This window comes from Hyaena hyaena, unplaced genomic scaffold (genome assembly GCF_003009895.1).
Source record: "Hyaena hyaena isolate Hyena2069 unplaced genomic scaffold, ASM300989v1 scaffold_100, whole genome shotgun sequence".
Classification (NCBI taxonomy): domain Eukaryota; kingdom Metazoa; phylum Chordata; class Mammalia; order Carnivora; family Hyaenidae; genus Hyaena; species Hyaena hyaena.
Genome location: NW_024080732.1, coordinates 2,002,358 through 2,023,682, shown reverse-complemented (window position 1 = coordinate 2,023,682; position 21,325 = coordinate 2,002,358). Strand labels below are relative to the sequence as shown.

General features: G+C 42.7%; 1 protein-coding gene across 3 annotated transcripts in view; it reads right to left on the bottom strand.

Moving 5' to 3' along the window:
• Positions 1 to 21,325, bottom strand: part of CSGALNACT1 (chondroitin sulfate N-acetylgalactosaminyltransferase 1) — a 336,617-nt gene that overhangs the window by 29,639 nt on the left and 285,653 nt on the right. For all 3 annotated transcript variants that reach the window (XM_039235638.1, XM_039235636.1, XM_039235637.1), the window contains exons 4-5: positions 13,795 to 14,011; positions 168 to 269 (exon numbers count right to left, since the gene is read on the bottom strand). In XM_039235638.1, coding sequence (XP_039091569.1) covers positions 168 to 269; positions 13,795 to 14,011 — 319 coding nt within the window. The remainder of the gene's footprint in view (positions 1 to 167; positions 270 to 13,794; positions 14,012 to 21,325) is intronic.

Below are 21,325 nucleotides of genomic sequence, written 5' to 3'. Positions count from 1 at the left end.
TAGAGTGGTCTCCCGGGAAAGGAGGGCACAGAGCCGGCAAACATTCAGTGTCCCAATTAACCCACAGTGTTAAGGCAAACAAAACTGAAGCAGGAGTTCAATCCTTGGATTGTATGTCTCTGAGCTCAGTTACTATGAGTCCTTATTATGGTTCACATTGTACTTACTTGGAAGTGTTTTCAAGTATTCCTTTGACCTCATTCATTTCTTCCTTCCCAAAGTAAACAACAGTGAGATGAATTCTCCCATCCTGTTGGATGCACATCTCCCTAGAAAACAAAACACATGTATGTCTGGTCCTGTTTTCACAATAACAGGGTCCAAACAAAGAGCTATTTTGTAAAGTGCAAAAGGTTCTCAAAGTAAACTGAGTGAGCTACCAAAAGAGCAGAGATGGGACAGCAGGCCATTTCTGGCTGGCCATCACTATTACCTGTACTGATATGTATCTTATGGCGAAAACAATGAAATTTAAACGTGCAGTTCTAATAAATGAAACTCAGTTGCAAGAGGCCACAGGTGTCTTCTGCCACAGGCTTAGTCCATCGGGGCCACCTAGTGTCATGGAAAGGGCACTGGGGCCTTACCCTTCTCTGCCATAAGAAGGCTATGAAGTACAGAAGATAAACATAAATTCCATTTTACAGATGAGAAAGCTAAAATCCAGAGAAGGTGAGACTAGAGTCCTTGTCTATGACCTTTCCTGCATGTGCCAAACACAAAGAGTCTTCAAGACTGAATGAGCAAAGGGGGGAAAAATACATTCTTGCGTGTAGGTCTCTGGAAACCCTTCTTCTCACCCCAAGGGAATGTCAAGGCTGAAGTGCACCTGCTGTATGTATGGTACCTTTCCTGAGCACACACAGCCACCTGCGCTACTTCCCGGTCTCCCCTCCCTGTGACTGACTGTCCCAGGCACCTGGCACCTCACGTTCCAGGGTCCTGACAGCCATGGGCCAGGCCTCTGGCCCTGGACTGGTCTAGACCTATCTTCTCCACCAAAGTTTATTTATTTGCCTATATCATGCTCTCTACACCTAGCTAATCTGGTAAGATACTCCATTGAGGGTTTACCACATATACATGTGTGATATGTGCGTAAATTATATATAGATATGTGTATATGAACATATGTGTGTAAATACTTATGTGTAAATATGTGCGCACACAATGTGTACACATCTATGTGTATGCATGTGCACAGTTTAAATAAGAGTTTTCTGGAAGCAAGTTAATGAAAGATTCTACTGGTGGGATGATTTTTTTGTGATATTTTGACATTTTGCATGCCTTTCCTTTTTATTCCTTTTGTTTCTATATTCACTATTTTCCTAATCCCCCAACAGGAGTCCACATCACAGCTTTCTGGAAGTCCCTGAGCTCTAACTGCAGAGGTCAGTTTATTCAATGCTTTTTATAATGCCATCAAAAAAAGAATGACTGCTTAGCTGGGCTTGTTGGGAGAAACCCAAAGATGTAGGAGATCTGGTTCCTCTGCTCAACAAACTTGGGAAATAAAATGAGCTCAAACAAAATAATGACACCTCATGGCGCAGATAAGAAGTAGACAGAATTCAGAAAGCACACCAAGTCCTATCAGCTGGAATGGCTAGGGCCTGAGGGATGGTTAGGATAGAGGAAGAGAGGAGGAAGAAGAGAATCCCAGATGGAAGAAATAATCAGGGAAGATGATATTGACCCGAGGCTGGAGGCATGCAGGACTCACAGGCTTGCTTCTGAGAATCTGTTTCTTTCCTGTGGATGAAAGGTAAGAGCTGCTTCCAAAACCCAGTCTGATGGCAGAGCTCTTAGAAACCAGACAAGGAACCAGAAACAGAGGCCCAGCATGTGACAAAGTGCTTCAAACTGAGAGCTCCCTCACAGCCCCAGCCCCTGCAGTCTAAACCATACCTCCTGACAACAAAATTCTCTTCCATAAAAGATTTCTTTTGCAAACTTGCCAGATAATGCTTTAACTTTCTTTGCCAGGGTAGAAAGAAAGAACACACATAGCGCCAAGCACTAGGAAAAACGTGCTTTCAAACTGCATGTGTCGTTGGAAAAAATGTATCCCAGAATCAGGAGAGGGTCACCCGCTGAGCCTGAATAAAAAGCATTCTTGTTTTTCTAGTAACATCTTTGCTGGCATTTAGAAATCCATTCAAAGCACTTCCTGTTTTCAAGCAGTAAAACAGAGATACATTGGTCCTGCACTCTTCATTCGCCAGCTGAGGCTTCCCAAAAAGGCAAAGTAGAATTGGTTCTGAGGTGCTTCTCCAGGGTTCCATTTCATTTCCTCATTTCTTCCTTCCTTCCTTCATTTAACAAACAGTAACCAAACAAACATACTATGTGCCAGATGCTCTACCAGGGGATCTTAAAAAATGAATAAAACACTTCTGCCCTTGAGAAGTTCTCTATCTACCGTACATAACTAAAACTACCTAGAACACAATAAACAAATGCTCTACGAGAGAATGAGCACAAGTGTTATGGAAACACCATCACCAACCTGTCTGAATGTGTGATTTTTCTATTTTTCAAAATAATTCTTACTAGACTCCATCCCCTGGAACAATGTGCGTGAGAAAAGAGTGTGTATGTGGGTGACGGTGCACATGGAGAGGTCTGTGTTTTGGTGTGATTATTTGTGCCTGGATCCTCCGAGCTAACTTAGGTGCCCCTGAGAGTGCATCTCTATAACGACCATGATCAGGTTATAGCAAAGCCTGTGGAATAAATGTCAGGGAACCCCAGCTTCCTAAGAATCATTCAGGGAAGCTCTTCATTTCATATGGATGCTTTGTATTAGCTCCACAATCCTATTCTTCCATCTCAACCTAGAAGCCTAGAAATTCTGTTTCTAACTTCACAAATATCTTGTCTTTCTTCTTCTTCTTTTTCAACTTAAGCATAGTTAACATACAGTATTATATTAGTTTTCGGTGTACAATATAGTGATTTAACAATTCCTCAGCGCTCATTAAGATGACTGTACTCTTAATCCCCTTCACCTATTTCACCCATTCCCCCCACTCACCTCCCCTGTGATAAATACAGCTCGTTCTCTGTATTTAAGAGTCTGGGGTTTGTTTTGTTTTGTTTTGCTGGTCTCATTTTTCTTTGTTCATTTGTTATGTTTCTTCCTCAGGAGGGAGATCATTTGGTATTTATCTTTCTCTGTGTTATTTTACATACTCTCCAGCTCCACCTATGTTGTTGCAAATGGCAAGATCTCATTCTTTTTTTATGGATGAGTAATATCTCATTGTATACTCATATCACATCTTCTTTATCCATTCATCTATGAATGGACATTTGGCTGTTTCCATAATTTGGCTATTGTAACAATGCTGCAATAAACGTAAGGGGCACATATCTTTTTGAATTACTGTTTTCATTTTTGGGGGGTAAATACCAGAAGTGGAATTACTGGGTCATATGGTAATTCTATTTTTATTTTTGGAGGAACTTCCACATTGTTTTCCCAATGCCTGCACCAATTTGCATTCCCACCAAAGGGTATGAGGATTCCTTCTTCTTCACACCCTTACCAATACTTGTTATTTCTTGTGTTTTTCATTTTAGCCATTCTAACGAGTGCAAAGTGATATCTGATTATGATTTTGATTTGCGTTTCTCTGATGTTGAGTTACAGTGAGCATCTTTTCATGTGTCTGTTGGCCATCTGTAGGTCTTCTTTGGAAAAATGTCTATTTCTGGTCCTCTGCCCATTTTTCAGTCAGATTATTTGGGTTCTTTTGGTATTGAGTTGTATAAATTAATTCTATATTTTGGATATTAACTCCTTAATAAATATGTTATCTGAAAATATCTTCTGATATTTATCTTCTGATAAATGAATTCAGTCACAGGATACAAAGTTAATATACATAAATCAGTTACTTTTCAATACACTAATAATGAAGTAGCAGAAAGAAATTAACAAAACAACTGCATTTACAACTCCACCAAAAAGAATTATACCTAGGAATAAACCTAACCAAGACGGTGAAAGAATTGTACTCTCAAACCTATAAAATACTGTTGAAATAAACTGAAGATGACACAAACAAATGAAAAGATTTCTATACTTGTAGATTGGAAGAACCAATATTCTTAAAATGCCCATACTACCCAAAGCCATTCGCATATTTAGTGCAATCCCTTTCAAAATACCAACAACATTTTTCACAGAACCAGAATAAATAATACTGAAATGTGTATGGAATCACAAAAGACACCGAATAGCCAAAGCAAGGAGAAAGAAGAAAAAACGAGAGGTATCACAATCCCAGATTTCAAGATATACTACAAAACTATAGTGATCAAAACCGTGTGGTCCTGGCACAAAAATAAGACACACAGATCAATGAAACAGAATAGAGCCCAGAAATAAACCTGTGATTATACGGTCAATTACGCTTCAATGAAGCAGGAAAGAATATGCAAATGGTAAAAAGATGGTCTCTTCAACAAATGGTGTTGGGAAAACTGGACATAGAAAAGAATGAAACTGCACAAAAATAAACTTACTTACTCCGTGCACAAAACTTCTTACTCTCTACACAAAAATAACTCACAATGGAATAAAGACCTAAATGCAAGACCTGAAACCATAAAACTCTTAGAAGAAAACACAGGCAGTAATTTTTTTGACATCAGCCACAGAAACATTTTTCCAGATATGTCTCCTCAGGCAAGGGAAACAAAAGCAAAATTAAACTATTAGGACTACACCAAAATAAAAAGCTTTTGCTCAGTGAAGGAAACCAACAACAAAACAAAAAGGCAACCCACAAAGACCTTGTCTTTTTAAGAAGTTTTTTTTTCTAGAAAACAACAGCTCCTTCTCCCTGAGGATATTGTACCACAGAGTACAGGGACTAATTAAAATATATTTGCAGTCAGAAAACATGTATCACAGTCACTTATACACGTATATTTTTATTTCCCAAGAGGCTAAAAGCACATCACAGTCTTTGAGATCTGTTACTAATGTGAACAGCTGCAGTGTGGAGAGAGGTAGTTGACCGTCACTCACACTCTTGGTACGTAGGTAAAGAAAGGAGTTCCAGAGATCCGCCCAAGCCCTGGAGGCAGCCAGGCATACAATCCAGGTTTCTTAAGGACCAGCCTGATATTTGTATACCTCAGGTTACCCAAGCAGGATGAAGGATGTACCTGTGAAATCTCACAGCTTTGGTCTTAACCGGTCTAGGACTCTACCACAAAGCTCAGCAAGTTTGTGTGGCCAAGACGAGAATGAAGGAAGCCTCAACAATACTCCAAATGTAAACTGGCCATGGGGAAGGACTGTTCAACTTGCTTTCCTGACGGGACCAGTCAGATATGACTGGGCAGTCTGGTGGACTGGGGGACAGCGTAACCCAAGGCCTATTTGGAGGAAGTGTTGTACTCTTAGGGAGAACACTCATCCTAAAATAGGGTTTCTCAGCCTCAGCACCACTGACAGTTTGGACCAGAAAATTCCCTATTGTGGAAGGAGTTGTCCTGTGTATTTCAGGGTGCCCAGCAGCATCCCTGACCTCCACTCACCAGATGTCAGTAACACCCCCAACCCCCCACCTCAGCTGTGACAGCCAACAACTCTGGCCACTGTCATGAGCAATGAGTTTGCATCATGCAACTGATGCCTGGGCAGTCAATGGAAGCTGAACTTATATTTAAGCATATGTGAAACATCCCTGAGGGATTCCTAGAAAGACTGCGGGGATACAAGAGGTTGGACATCATACCATATAAGATGAGAGAGAGACAGAAGGAAGACTATGTTTTCATATAATTAGGGGTACTTGTTTTAATACCTTAGATTAAGTTGCTACATGGATTCAAAAACATTTACTGGGTAACTTTGCTGTGCAATGCATTATTCTCCTTGGAATAAGATTTTTTTTTTTTTTTTAAAGAATCATTTATGGTGCCTGTAGGGGGACCAACCACCCAGGTTTGCCTGGGATTTTCCAGGCTTTAGCCCTGAAAGTCAATACACCAGGAAACTCCTCAGTCCAAGCAAACTGGTACAACTGGTCACCCTACTTGTCTCAGGGACCCGACAGCATATTGGTAGGAATGAACAGCTGAAGAGTGTAAGGCAGGTTGGACTATGTGCAACAACAGTTTGGAGGTCTAATGAGTCAAGGGGCTGAAAAAAGTTTAATTCCTATTGAGTGATGGAGAAGGGGTATCATGGAAGAGGCAGTATTCAAGCTGAGCCTTGACAAAGGAATAGGCTCCACATAGGCGGAGAGGAGCAGAGAAAGGGTTTTCTTGCCTAAGAAGGCACAGATGCAAGGAAATTATATCACTATTCTTTTCTAAGTCAATTTCTACTCAAATATATCAGGTATGAGGAAAAAATCTATTATTTAGCTTTAATTATATAGCATGCAAATGAGATAATACATAATGGCCCTTTAGTCTCCGAATGCCACCTATGGTCTGCACTGACAACAAAAGGAAACTGCTTAGCCAAATAATTGGAAAAGAGGCCTAGGTTCTACCCTGAAGAGGGAAGTGTGTGATTGGGGCCTTCCGAAATCTGGCTTTAAAAAATAATATTCTTCTTTGGTTTGGTGGTCTTCTCCCGTCCCCTCCCCCCAAACTAAATTAATATACAGCTCCTGGATTTCATTATTTGAGTAGTCTGATCAGTATTACAAAATGAGACTGATTTTGACTCTCAAGCAACCAACTGGCTGCCCATTTCAGAACAGCAAATGAGATCATTTCCAACTGATCGTTTTCTAGTCTTGGGTAGATGTTTTTACATAATCCGTGGCTCAAATGAAATAAGAAAGAACCCCTATTAGGTCCCCAAATAGAAACTTTTCTCCAGGTAAGGTGAATGATGCAGATGAGTTCTTCTCAAACAGTTGACACCCTAAAACCTTCCTGGGCGCAACACTGCTGTATGAATAGAGAAAGAGCCCACAGGAGGCATAGAAGGAGATGAGTGGGAGGGAGGATGATACTATGGAAACTACATTAGTTTTTCTTTTGGAAAACTAAACAGACCAGGGACCCAGCTCTCTCACAATCCTATATTTGATGATGACCTGAAGCCTTTCTGTTACACTCTAAATTCTACCAGCTCAGCCCTACCCTTAAGACTCATTTCTGTCTCAGAGAGTCTATAGTCATTGTTTTTTTTTTAAAAAAAATCCAGGGGGCACCTGGGTGGCTCAGTCAGTTAAGCGTCCGACTTCGGCTCAGGTCATGATCTCACGGTTTGTGGGTTCGAGCCCCGCATTGGGCTCTGTGCTGACAGCTAGCTCAGAGCCTGGAGCCTGCTTCAGATTCTGTGTCTCCCTCTCTCTCTGACCCTCCCCTGCTCACGCTGCCTCTTTCTCTCTCTCAGAAATAAACAAAAAACATTTAAAAATAAAAATTAAAAAAAAATTTTTTTTTAATCCAGAAATCTCCAGAAACCCCTTAAATGATTCTAGGTAGAAAAGGGATTTAAAAATCACCAAAGAACATTTAAGTAAAAGATGTCCCTGATATTGCTTTAAAGTATAAATGCCTAGAGAGGGAGGAGAGGAGAGTAAGAAGGAAAGAAAGAACATAAAACAAAAACAACTACTAAAGTCTGAGGAGAATCATAGCAACACGAAAAAGGGTTCTCAGACCAGCTGGAAGTAGTCAAAATAAAAATCAAGCAAACTTGAAATGAACTGGGAAAGATTTTTAAAAATCATAAAAAAATCATTTGCATAAAAATCTATTTTTTTCTGGGACAGGCTCAGAAATAAGGATGCAAAGACAATCTAAAGCTTTGTAATTATGAGTTTCTTCCTGCTATCACTAACTACAGCATGAAATAACTGACGAGCTTAAAACCAATAACCCAGAAGCCAAGGGAAACTAAACAGCCAAAAAGCAAATACGAGAATAGTTTCAAAGGGAAATCAAGGATTAAATTAAAAAAATGAAGAGCAGGAGGAAGAGGAGGAGGCAGCAGCTTTTAAGTTAACATGCTGCTGGTCAAAGGGGAATATTATAATTTCTTACAAATTCTAGGAATATCACGCATTTAATGCTCACAGCCTCTTAAATAAAGACCATTAAGATCCAGTGCTAGGAAAAAGCTTTTCTCCAATCCCCCCAAAATAACAACCTTCTCTCCATTAACTATGGCGGGCTGAAGTAAACTAGCCTTAGTTTTCCCCTTTTCCCTTTGTCTGCAGCAAGTTTGGAGTTGGCATTTTTGACAATCTGCAATCTGCCCTTAGTCCCGGCTTCCAGGTACATCCTACATTGCTAATGAGTCTTCTCCACTCACCTTTATAAAAATGGGTTTATCAAACTTTTAGGTTTTGTAAACACAAGGAACTTTTAGGATTGGTTGAGATGATTAAAATAATGAGAGTAAATATCTTAGTCCATCTACTCCACGCACCCAGGAATCAATTTTGTCCCCAGGGCCCACACCCGACACAGGTCTGGAACATGAAAACCTGGCCTTTGTTCCTTGCAGATTCTACCCCATGCTTGGCCATCACCCCAAGTGAGCTGATTGCTCAGACCCAGTCTTCCCTAGATCCATTCTCTCTAGGGAATTCCAGGTTCTACATCTCTGTCTTCTGTCCAAGAAGGCATATTTACTATAATTCTTAGCCATTTAGGTGTTTTCTAGGTAAATAATTAGCGAAATGATGCTGAAATGAAAAACAAAACAAAGCCCTAAATCTATGTGTCAAAAGCAGTGTCAGAGCTGCAAGGGGAGCCATGTGGCCCAGTACTTAGATTTTAAAGAAGATATTAAAGCCCAGATGAATGACGCAACTTGTAAAAGATTCCTCATTCAAATGGGTCAGAACAAAAGACATTTGCATTTTAAAGGAAATGCAGTGGAAGGATAACATTTTAAATAAATTAACCTCAAATAGTGATCACTGCAAACCAGGTACCAAAAGTAGTGGCAAATATCAAGTCTTGCTACCAATAAATGACTAATGAATGGACATCATCTTGGAAGAAACAGAAGGATCTATTTTCCACTCATGTGGCTCCCAGTCCTAGGCACTCCCTCCAGAAGTGCTAGGGAAGCAGCTGGGGCAGTGATAAAGTGGCCCCAGAGAACAGCCGCTCCGGGGAGAGACAGGGGGCCCCAACTCCCACTTCAGGATCTGTGTGAAGGAAGAGCCACAGCAGAATACGTGGTCTTTCCACATCGTGTGTAAAGTAGAGAAGGACAGTTAGGGTTGTTTTCATTATACTTTGTGAACTAACACCTTTAAAAAAGGTGGAGTGGGCAGGAAGGAATAAAGATGACCATGGGTGTCCGGGTGATTGGTTAAGTTTCTGACTCTTGGTTTCAGCTCAGGTCATGATCTCACAGTTTGTGGGATCAAGCCCTATGTCAGGCTCTGCACTGACAGTGTGGAGTCTGCTTGGGATTCTCTCTCTCTCTCTCTCTCTCTCTGTCCCTCCCCTGCTTGTGTGTGTGTGCTTTCTCTCTCTCAAAATAAACAAACACTTAAAAAAAAAAGATGACCACAGTTAGTCCAAACAAAGAGTTCTCCATCAGGACGGGGAGGTAGCCAAGGAGAACCCACCCATACAAAGTCAGAGCAAATGGCCCGTGTGGCTCTCGGCATGCCATCCAGAAGGAGGCTGAAGAGATACCTCACAGCAACCGTGCCTCAGGAATAGTAACACAGTTTAAGGAAGAAAGAAAAAGACACTAATAAGAAAGCAAGAGCATTCAAAAAAAAACCAAAAAACAAATGAAAAACCTAGTCTGGAAGAAAATACAATTCCAACAGAAGAAAATGTCTTACAAATCGTGAAAGAATCCACAAAACAAAAAAGAAAACTCGATTAAGTACAGGAAGATCTGAGAAAGAGCAGACACTGAGAGGAGACCTGTCGTGATTAAGCTATTAGGATTCAAGACTAAAGAAGGAATTCTTCAGGTGAAAGGAAGTCATTCTCAGGAGAGACCAAATAAAGTTGTCCTGACACTTCTCCACGGGATACTTAGATGCCAGAGGAATGTCTACAATGTCCTGAGGAAAGAAAGTGACTCCCAAGGATTTTTAAGCCCAGCCAAGTGATCCTTAAACTAAATGACCACAAGCAGACTTTCTATTCTGAAGCACTTACAAACCTTTTTTTAAATATTTTTTTTAATGTTTATTTTTGAGAGACACAGCAAGAGTAGGGGAAGGGCAGAGAGAGAGGAAGACACAGAATCTGAAGCAGGCTCCAGGCTCTGAGCTGACAGCACAGAGCCCAAGGTGGGGCTCAAACTCACGGACCATGAGATCATGACCTGAGCCAAAGTCGGATGCTTAACCAACTGAGCCACCCAGGTGCCCCTACATTATGACCCTTCTTGAAAACTTTTCTTGCCTGTGCAAGGCAGCCAACTGCGACCTCAGGACTCCAGCTGCTCCTACCAGAACTGCTGGCAAGGACATGAAACCCACCCAAACACCAGCTCTGTGGCCCCAAAACAGAATGTAAAGGCTGCAAACCCTGACGAGCTAAAAGTAATAGATGGGATGTAGGAGAGGGAGAAAGTATAACTGTGCTGATTTCCTCTTCTTATTGTAATTTTTCAGTCAATCTGGTCTAAAGTTAAAATATGCAGCAAAAAAATACATAGTAATTCCAATCTTCTGTTTTGCAAAACTTTTTAATTTTACAGGAATCATTTCAGAACTAATTACCTCTGTTTTACAGCAGAAAAACATTTTTTAAGCTTATTTATTTTGTCCTGGTCTCATTAAGAGACCAGGACAGCATGGGGGAGGGGCAGAGAGCGAGGGAGAGAGAGAATTCCAACGAGAAATATTTTCTTAAAGCTCAGAAATTTCTTCAGTTATACTTCAGATTTGTTTCTATAAATTAAGTCAGGTAAAACTGTAATTCTTTAATTAAAAACAGAATATATAGTATATCTTATGTTGTATTAAATTATTTCTAGCTAGCAAGTGATTCTTCTGTGTGCACATATTCAAAGAAAAGTACCTACACTGGAGTTTAATTAATGTTAAAAATAACTAATTGGGGGAGGGAAGGCTAGGAGTTTCTAAATAATTCATTCCTTGTGTTCTATATTGTTTAAATGTCTGATAAGAGCTATATATCACTTTAATAAACTAAATATCCATGTTTAAATTATAACAGCCAAAAATAAAATCTTTCGTTGAATTTTTAAACAAAACATAAAACATATGGTAACTACATAAAAATTTACAAACCAGAATTCAAAAGAAGGAAACAAAAGTCACTCATGATGCTATCTTCAGTGCCAGCCAGAGTTAGCATCTTCTAATTTTAGGATGGAAGGGATTTCATAAAGACAACATCAAATATTTAATAAACAGCCCCTTGTATTTTCTCCCATACTTTTATGTTTGTGTTAATTCTATTTAAATATTTAATTGAACGGTGTTTACTTTGAGTTCTGGTATGCAGTAAGAATTAAATTTTTTCTGCTATGTTTGATTAGTTGTCCGAAGGCCATACACTGAATATCCTGCTGGCTGCTTTGAAATCCACCTCTACTAAGTTCTGACACAGAATTAAATATTCTCAGGTTCGAGTACCCTTTCTCATCCCATTTTTTTCAAGGGCCCAACACACTCAGAAACCCCTGGAATATAGAGCAAACTCCCCACTCAGCTTCCGCTCAAGGGTCCTCCGTCCTGGGAAGGCTTTCTTACGGCTCACTGCCTCTGGTCTCTATTTCTGCTGTAGCTCCCAGCTCCCTTCGAGTAGCATCTGGATGCGGGCACCACCTCTGGAGCTCATCTCCTTACCCCTATATCTGGTTGAGTGTCTGGCACACAGAGGCCTTCCAAATATCCTAACCAAGTAGCAAGCCTTCCCAGCCACCCTCTCCTGCCTACATGCCACAATTTATTTTAAAACATTAACTAGAATTACATTTCATTTTATCATCTTAATGTTGGAGACTGGTAAACTAGTCATTTTACCTCTTTCAACAATATTCCCCTTCCAGTTTTATTCCTATTATTAAATACTTGCAATCCGGTCATATATAACCAAGAGAATCCTGCTACTCTGGGCGCCACAGTCCTGCGCACAGGACTGAGCAGACACTCCTTTAGTGTGAGCGCTACCTTGCCAAGCCCAGCAAGCTCGGTGACTGGCCTCCAATACTGGCTGACAAAATCTCAGGACCCATAATCTGGCAAGTTCTAGGCACCTTCCTAGCCAAAGACACTCACTATCAACTAGTCCTAGAAATGGGCACACCAGCTGCTGGGAGCAATGATTTGATTTAATGCCCAGTGCCAACCACAGGTTCCGTCCTTCTCAGGAAATCATGCTTAATCAAGCAGCAGCACTCTGACATCCCAAAGAGAAGGCAGGGAACACAGAAACCCTGAAGGAAGGCTGTGAGGAGCCAAAGCTCCAGAGACACTTCTCTGTTGGAGCCAGAGGACACTGCCAACACTCAAGTGACGGTCCCAGAGGGGTACCTACAAATCAGGAACAGCTGAAAAGTTCAGCCCACCCTACCCTGCATGGTGTCGCAACTGAAGGCAAGCTCCTAAACCTGGAGAAGATAAGACAACGGACATTGTGATAACTGTCTTTAAAGATTTAAAAGCCTATGATGTATATAAAAGGAAATGGATTTGTTCAGTCATTTCCTCAGAGGCTAGAACTGATGATGCCTCACAGGGCATAAATCACAGGGAGTTGGACCACAGTCCAAATAACAGCCTGCTGTCCATCTGGAGCTGATCAACAACAGAGCAGCCTGCCTGGTGAAGGAGGCCCTTACATGGCATAGAGATGTGTGTCAGGGATGAATGACATCAAGGGATTCCGAACTGAGATGAGACCAGGTGACCTCCAAGGGCCTCTTCTAAAACTACTGAATTCTGACCCTAAAATGTATTTAGAGAAGGGCTGGTCTTCAAATGTAAAAATTTTAAAAAGACTGCATTCATTATCTAGAATTTTGAGAAGTATCAACCACACCCTTCTACTGAGCATTAATGATAAAAGATTAAAAATAAGTTTGATCCTCCAAGATTTATAATTAGATACATATTAACACATATAATCTTTAAAATAAGCTGGCTAGCTAAGTGAGCTCATTAACTTCAACCAGTATATGGAGGTTAGTCGTAACGGCTTACAAGAGCCAACACTGCACAGTAAAGAGCTTGAAGACACATATGTAAAAACTACATTACTGCATCTGAAAATAAAACCGCACTTCGTCTTCTTGAGTAGCTACAAAAATGAGTGCTTGGAAACCTCGTGGCATAATTCTAAATTTAATCTCTGAGGAGATGTAGGTTAGAATAAAAAATGGATTCCGATCCAATCCATGGCAGCCATTGCAGGAGCACGACAACTAACGAAGGCTTCCTGCAGCTGAGGGCACACCTCCTCCAGCCAAGTCTGCGGGTCAGGGGGCGCTGGCTGTCCAGAGTCTGGGAGAGGCCTTACTCACGGCCCTTGCTGTCCCCAAACCTGAGCCTAAAGTCAAGCTAGGCCTGAACACAGCCGGCAGTGGGCCATCTTTGCAGATCCTGATGAAAAGCCACCCTTCCAAATTTTCACTTCTTAAAGTAAATATGCTTATCTGGCAGTTGTCTAGTTGCTTTAGGGAAAGGCAAATACAAACGATAAGCTTTATATGAAGAAAATAGAGTTGAACAAGAAGAGAAAGGGGCCTTTGTACTGGGCAGGGGAAATGAGGGACATGCCGGGAAATGATAATAGCATGTAACGCACACCACAGTGAGGAAGGGATGCATGTACTGACAAACAAACCTGAAGTTCTGCATGAACTGCCGGAACTTGTCCGCCCTCTTTGCCAGTGGCACGATAACATTGATGAGCGTGTTGGCCATGTTGAGCTTCTCTTGTTTTACTTTCATGATAGGGCCAAACGGTCGAAACAACACAAGCCGTCTGAATTCGTGCTTCTGCTCCCCTTTGAAGGTGAGCTCATACAGAGTGCCTTTATCCCTTTCGGTGCGGTAGATCCCTGTCAACAGAAATGCAAAGATAGTTTCAAAAATTAGCCTTGGCTGCTGAGTGTTTTTAATAGCTGAGATCTAGCACAAAATGCCTTTGAAAACATTAAATTAAGATGAACTCTCTACATGTAATAACTATTAGAAAACCCCAAATGCTCCTGTATTTAAAAATCCCCAAAGAAATCAAAATACCACCAATTTAAAAATCACATTCTGAAGACTTCATAAACATGAAAAAAAGTTTGTAATGTCAGACACAAAACTGTATTTATACCAAAGGCGTTCAAAAAAGGACTGTAAGGAAATATGCCAAAGTAAGATTGGCTGTGATGTGGAATAGTGTGTGTTTTTTTTCTTTTCTGCTATCATCCACACTTTCAGCAAGATTATTAGATAAATACTGTAATTATTCTACTTACTTAATTTAAAAAAAATGTTAAAATTATCTCAGAAATTATAGCCATTTCAGATGAACTGACCATAGTAATCTACTTGGGGTACTTCAGAGTGGCCCTGTGGAAGTTTCTGGAAACACTAAAGCACACAATGACATAAAATACCCAGCACAATGGCAGGCACACATCTTATTTAATTTCATACTGTCCTTCCTAACTCTGAGGAGCAGCATGGCTCAGTGCTCCAGAACCAGACTACTTGGGAGATCTATTTACGGCCCCTCAAACTGAGTTCTATGCCATGTCACTCGTACTGAAACCCCACAGTCTCATTTGTCAGACTGAAGTTGTGACTCATCAACTCTCAGGATGAACCTCCTTAAAGGCCTGATTCAACAGAATTTTTTCTGTCAAATAAGCAAACGATTGCCCGCTGCCTAGGTCCCACTGCCTGCCCGACATCACTGGTATGGTGGGTGTTTTTCCTATAGTCAGAAGAAACTCTTGCAATATTCTAGCCAGCCACCAGATAGATCAGCTCCCTCCTCTTTCACCTCGGACTTGCCATGTTTTCTATTCCAGCTCTCTTCCCTCCTCTCAATCCCCACATTAGCTAGAATGCACCTTCCAGTCTCGGGAGAAGCTATAAAAGTACATCTCAGGGAAATACCTGCCTGCGGGGAGCTACAGTTCTCGAGGCTTCTGACAAAGCGCCCCTCCTTCCTTCCTCACTCCCTTTTCTCTTTGGGCACTACAGGGCTTCCCCACAAATACTGCTGGCTTCTCTGCCCCGCTCTCTGCTGAACAAGAGCTTTTCATTTTACAGCCCAGTTTACAGCCTTTTTGATCCTGTTCAAAGTCTGGATCTCCTTCAGGTGCCACAGAGAGGTGGTATTTGGTACTGCGGATTTTCAAGGCAGTCTCATCTCTCACAGCTGTCCCAAGGGCCTGCCTCGAGATTCCCACTGCGCAACCCGCCGGCAGCCAGCACAGGTGATTTAATGACCGGAGCACACGGTCACAAGGACCGACTTCTCTTCGGAAGCCTCCATCACTTCCTTGGGTAACAGGGCATACAGTTCAACGGCCCTTGAGCCAGGGCAGCCAAGAGGTTTTGCTGAACTCATGGATTCTGGACTCTGAATCCAGAATCCCTGCAGGGGTCATTCATGAAAGAAAGAAGGTTCATTTCTTGGGAAGCCCAAAGAACTTCTTTGAAAGCGGGAGGTGGTTCCCTTCAAAGTCTGTTAACTCCTTCAGGCAATTAGTGCTTATGGAAGAAACAGGCTCTTCCCCACCTCAAACTGTTGTCCACAGCAGCCGAAACCACTAGCTTCCAGGGCAAAAATAAGGCTGAGTGACTCAGACAGGAGCTGTGTTTGGTAACAGAGCCCGTCTGCACAGCTAAAACAGGACTGCCAGGGGTTGCGGGCTGTGCCTTGCTGGACTTCTGTTATCTGGGGTCAGTAAGTGTACAGTAAGTGTACTGTGTACAGTAAGTGTATGGAGAGAAATGTGCAAAAGGCTGCTGACAGTTTAACGGACAGATAAAAATGTATGTGGGACGAAGCTTGTTTTTTAACCTAGTCCTTTTCTTTCTCACCATTAGATAAGGATAAGAATCATTAACATTTAAAACATCTGAATCCCCAGACTTGAGAATACGGTAGAAATACAAGCCCATCTGAAGAGATGGATGGCTACTTACAAAGAACCCAGAGAATGTAATAATTCTTATAATGATTCTCGTAAGCACGTACGGGGAGCTGCCTTTCGCGGAGTATGTGTCATCAGCCTGGTGCGACAGGTTGGCAGTTTTGTTAGTGGTTTCCGGGCCTGGCACTCCTTACTCGGAAGGCCAGCACACGCAGGCTAACCTTGCGCACCACAATATCAGCTCCGGTCTCATTGTCTTCTACATCCCATGCCTCGACAGTTATTACATCAACTTTTTGGCATGTTTCCCCATACTCTGCCTAATTAAATTAATGATGTCTTATAAATCTGATTCAGATCTCTTAATTCCCTCTATTTGAAAACTCTCTTGCAACCTGTGTCCACTAAAAGCCACACCCAGCCAGCCACCCGCCACACCCGCAGGCACACCCTCCCACACCCGCAAACAGGCCCCCTCCGTCTGTTTGTAACACAAAGGACAACTCCTTAATGCATCCCTGGGCCTCCTGGAAATCTTCAGTGGTGGAAACACAAAGGGACTGAGAGAAAAGGAGGACAGAAGTCTTCTGAGACAGGAATGATTTTTCAGCCAGTGAGCTGGCATGCACACCAGCGAATGCAAAGCAAACCGGCTTTGCACAGGATTGCATCATTTTTATGCATTATGTAAATTAAAGATCAAAATAAGAACTCTGGAGCTAGCTTAGATTTTGGTTTAGATACTCTAACTGGCACCCGCTTTTCACTTCTTTCTCTCCATAGACGCTAAGTTTACTTTGAGTTTGGTGTTTCTGCTTCCTGAGAAAGCGTCCTAGTGCGCATCTTACCCTCTCAAGGGCACCAGGCCCTAGGATGACCAATTACGTGGGGATACCTCCAGGCATCCAAGATACAGGTCCATGGTCTGCGGCAAATGTCTGTCCCGTTAGCAGACCAGGAGCTAAGGAGACATAGGCCCCCTCTCTACAACTTGTCTTCAATGTAGAACCTCAGAAATCAAGACACTGGAGGCCAAGGAGGTGCGACTCCTTACCTCCACACTCCTGCTACCTTCACTCACTACGTGTGCCCAGGCTGGGGCCCAGTGCCGCACCTCCCAGAAGGGTCTCCACTCTCATCCCTGCCTTTTCTACCTTTCCACGTGGAGCCTGGGGTAGGATTCCCGGCAATCCTCTGCCAACCCATGTCCTCCTCCCAGGACCCAATCCATCCTGACATATCCTGTGGCCCTCGGCCTTCCTACAGCATCATTGTAATCCTGCTTCTCTCTCACCAGCTTCTTGGAGCCTAAAGTACCAATCCCATGGCCAGGTCTTCAAGACCCTCCATAATGTGACCTCAGTGTACTATCCTAATTGCAGGTCTTACCTCTGCCTCCTGAGAAATATGAGCTCTAAGCAAGCTGGTTCATACTGAGGATATACAACTACTTTTCCCCCTTGGAGAAACTGGAACCTTCCTGCAAAGCTGGTGGGGAAATGGTACAGCCACGATGGAAAAGAGTTTGTCAGTTCTTCAAAAAGCTAAACAAAGAACTATCCTATGATCCAGCAGCGCCACTTCTGAGTATGGACCCAAAAGCACTGAAGGCAGAGACTCGAACAGACACTTGTGCACACATGTTCACACCCGCACTGATTACAATACCAAAAGATGGCAACAGCCCAAACCTCCGCCAACAGATGAATGGACACGACACGGTAGACACACACAGTGGACTACAAGCCAGTCTTAAAAAGGAATGGGATTCTTACACATGCCACAACACGGATGAACCCTAAAACATGCGCTCAGTGAAATAAGCCAGACATTGCACGGTTCCACTTATACGAGGTATTTAGACTCATCAAATTCCTAGAGACAGGAAGCGGGCTGGTGGTTACCAGGGGCTGGGGGAGCAGGGAATGGGGAGTTAGTTTAATGGGCACAGAGTTTCAGTCGGACATGATGAAAAGTTCTAGAAATGGGTAGTGTGATGGCGACACAGTAATGTGAATATGCTTAATGTCACTGGACTGTACACTTAAAAAATACTTGAAATGGTAAATTTTATGTATTCTTTACCACAATAACTGCTCTCCTCTGAAAAGGCCTTGAATTTTCTCCAAACACATTTCCCCACCAGTCTACCTTTTTTGTCCCTTCTAAATCTGACCCTCCTCTCCTGGGAGGATTCCCACGACGTTCTCAATCCAGAGTGGCCATTCAATCCTCCAGACACTGCGGTCTTCAGAGATTTTAAACTTTTCTTTGCTGAACCAGTTTTTCGGCCCCTGAGGACCTTGGAGATCATCTAGGCCAACCGTGCCATTCTACAGGTGAACAAACTGAGTCACAAGGCAGTTGTGATCTACCTGTGTCCACCAGACTTTTTAATGACTGACTGGAACATAACATGTATGAGGGTTTGCTCCTCAGAGGTCACTTTTCATATGTGACATTAACAGATCAGAGCAGAGCAGAGACACAGGGCCATGAAAAGCAGAAGTCAGAATAAACAATATAAAGTCTGCCATAAAAACCACTGTTTGGCTCATTTACCCACAGATAATCTTCACATCCACCCTTAGAACTTTTCTTTTACTTTCATGCACAATTGTAACAGCTATTAAACAACAATCATCTAAATTCATAGTCTACAACACATTCGAAGTAGTAAATTTTAAGAGGAGATTCTCATAAAAAAATCTTTCTAGCAACAAAAGAAGAATGTATGGGAAAAGGGAGGCTAGAACAGGCAGAAATGCTGCCAGTGGTATCTAGCGGTCTCCTGACAGCAGTGAGGGGGAGGCAGAATATTATTTGTTTTTAATTTAAATGTCGAAGTTAAAACACTCCTCTAACATGCCTTTGAAGACACCACTGTAAGAGCATATTTTCCTTACTCCTATTCAAGGAGACAAACAGAAATGTCTGAGAAAGATTTTAATCCTAATATTAATTGTTAACTATTTTGGTGCTTCAATGATTTTTTCAGTTAGAAAATTCTGCTTTGGAGAAGGACAAATACCGTATGTTTGCACGTATAGGAGGATTAGGAGGAACTTAATGGAGGACCATGGAGGAGAAGAAGGGGGGAAATGGTGGGGGAAAGGGAGAGAGGCAAACCATGAGAGACTCTTGAATGCTGAGAACTGAGGACTGATGGATGTGGGGGGGAGGGGGGAGATGGATATGGAGGGGGGCACTTGTGGGGATGAGCACTGGGTGTTATATGGAAACCAACTTGACAATAAATTATTTGTGTAAAAAAAAATCTGCTTCGCAGGAATATGTACCTCATTCCCAGATTGTGTGGGATAAACGAGACATTATTACAGTGCCATCTGTTGTCCGCTCTGTTTTTTTTAAGGAAAATAGTGGACATCTGACACCGTGGAAGAGATGTTCCTGAGACTGCCCTGAACCTTCAAAGGCTCAGGCACTCTACGTAAGGAATTGTTCCCGTAAAAACACAATAAAAAGTAACTGCTTTAAAGCTCTTCCTCAGGTAGGGAAATGCCTATATGCACCTTGCTTTCCGCCACATCAGAGTGCGTCAGTTCACAGTAACTTCTGGACATGTCCCAACTCAAGTTTATCATTGTTCCAGCCTTCACCAAACATTTATTTTTTTTGTCTGATAAGAAATGGCTGCACGGACTGATGTCCTTGTGGAAACAATTCATGAACTGCCTCTTCTTCTATTTATTACATTTGGTGTGTATTTGTTCTTGTTATAGACCCATGCAAATCATCGCCTGGCTCTTAATCTATCAGAAATTTCTGAGAACCTCACTTTACTTACTACTACTAACAGCTGACTTTGTTTTCAGAGGCATCCCCCCACAAGACTACAACCTACCAGTCACTTCATGAAAGCTCTCAGGTATTGGACAATAAATGAGAAGCAAAGGCCTGTTATGATTCCAGCACCCCAGTGGGCTGGGATTCTCACCAGGTACCCACCAGCCTGACAGGCTTCATATTCACGTGACATGGTTATTTTGATCCTTATTGATTTCTCTTATGGGTGTTACTCACTGTGGATTGTGTTTTATATTAGAAATATAAAAATGAACAAAATAAAATCACTGTGCTCTCAGAGAGAAAGGTGGACAGGGAAACATCGCAGGCATAAATGTACGATAAGCACCTAAGAGAGTCTGCCCAAGGTGTAAGGTAACAGAAAGGAGGGAGTCTCTACCTGCTGGAAGGTGCAAATAGTTTGACAGAAGATATTTCACCAGGACTGAAGACTGAGTGGGTGTTTGCCAAGACAGCAAAATCAGAGAGGGCAGTCTATGCAAAGATACCAGTAGGAGCAAAGAGGCTGAAAAAACCAAACAAGCAAAAACCAATGTGTCATGTTTGGCAAACCTGAGGCAGTTCAGCAAGGCAGGGGTGCGAAAAGCTGGGTCTGGGACAGAGGCAGGAGGTGAAGCTCTGCGGTAGACAGGGCACACTACGCCGGCCCACCAGGTCATCCTCACGGGGACCACTGTGGCACCATCGCCTTGCAGCAGCGGGGCGGGGAGCGGAGCATGAGGGCCACATAGACTGAGATCAGATTGCAGTGAGGAGAGCAGCACGAGCCAGTAAGAAATGACAAAGCCCTAAACTATGACAGGACCAGGGGAGATGATGAGACGGGGAAAGAACTCAAGAAAACGTGGATTAGAAAATGGGACAGCAAGTGGGGGAGGGGGAGGAAGGCAGTGTGACTCCAGTCACAGGTGAGAAGAGGGTTTTGAGTCAAGCTTTGGCCAGACTGATTTCAGGAGCCGCTGGAGGGGGACGGAGCGCAGCAGACTGGCTTCTCTGGGACACAGAGAGGTGGGCGTCCCCAGCCTGCAGGCTGAAGCTGCGGGTGTGGGTCAGACTAGCCAGGAGGTCTGTAAGGTGAGGAGAGGGAGCACGGGACGCAGGCCTGGGGTGTCCCAACCCCCAGGAGCCGTGTGTGTGCATCAGCAAAGGAGGCAGAGAGGCCAGGAGCAGTGACACAAGAACACGGGAGGCAGAAGATGGCACAGGCAGCCAGCGAGCGCGGGACTGAAGCGGTGCTGCTGTCCCATCAAGGTTAAATACGACAAGGATGAAACTGGCCCACTGGAGGGCAAGCATGAGATTACCGGTGACCTCACCAATGAGGGTTTCAGAGAAGGGGCAGGGCTCAAGCCAGACATGAGGCTGATGACAGATGAAGTCGCAGGAATGAGTTGAGGGAGTTGAGCATTTTCCTTTCATTTCCTTGACGCTGTTGAGTGATTG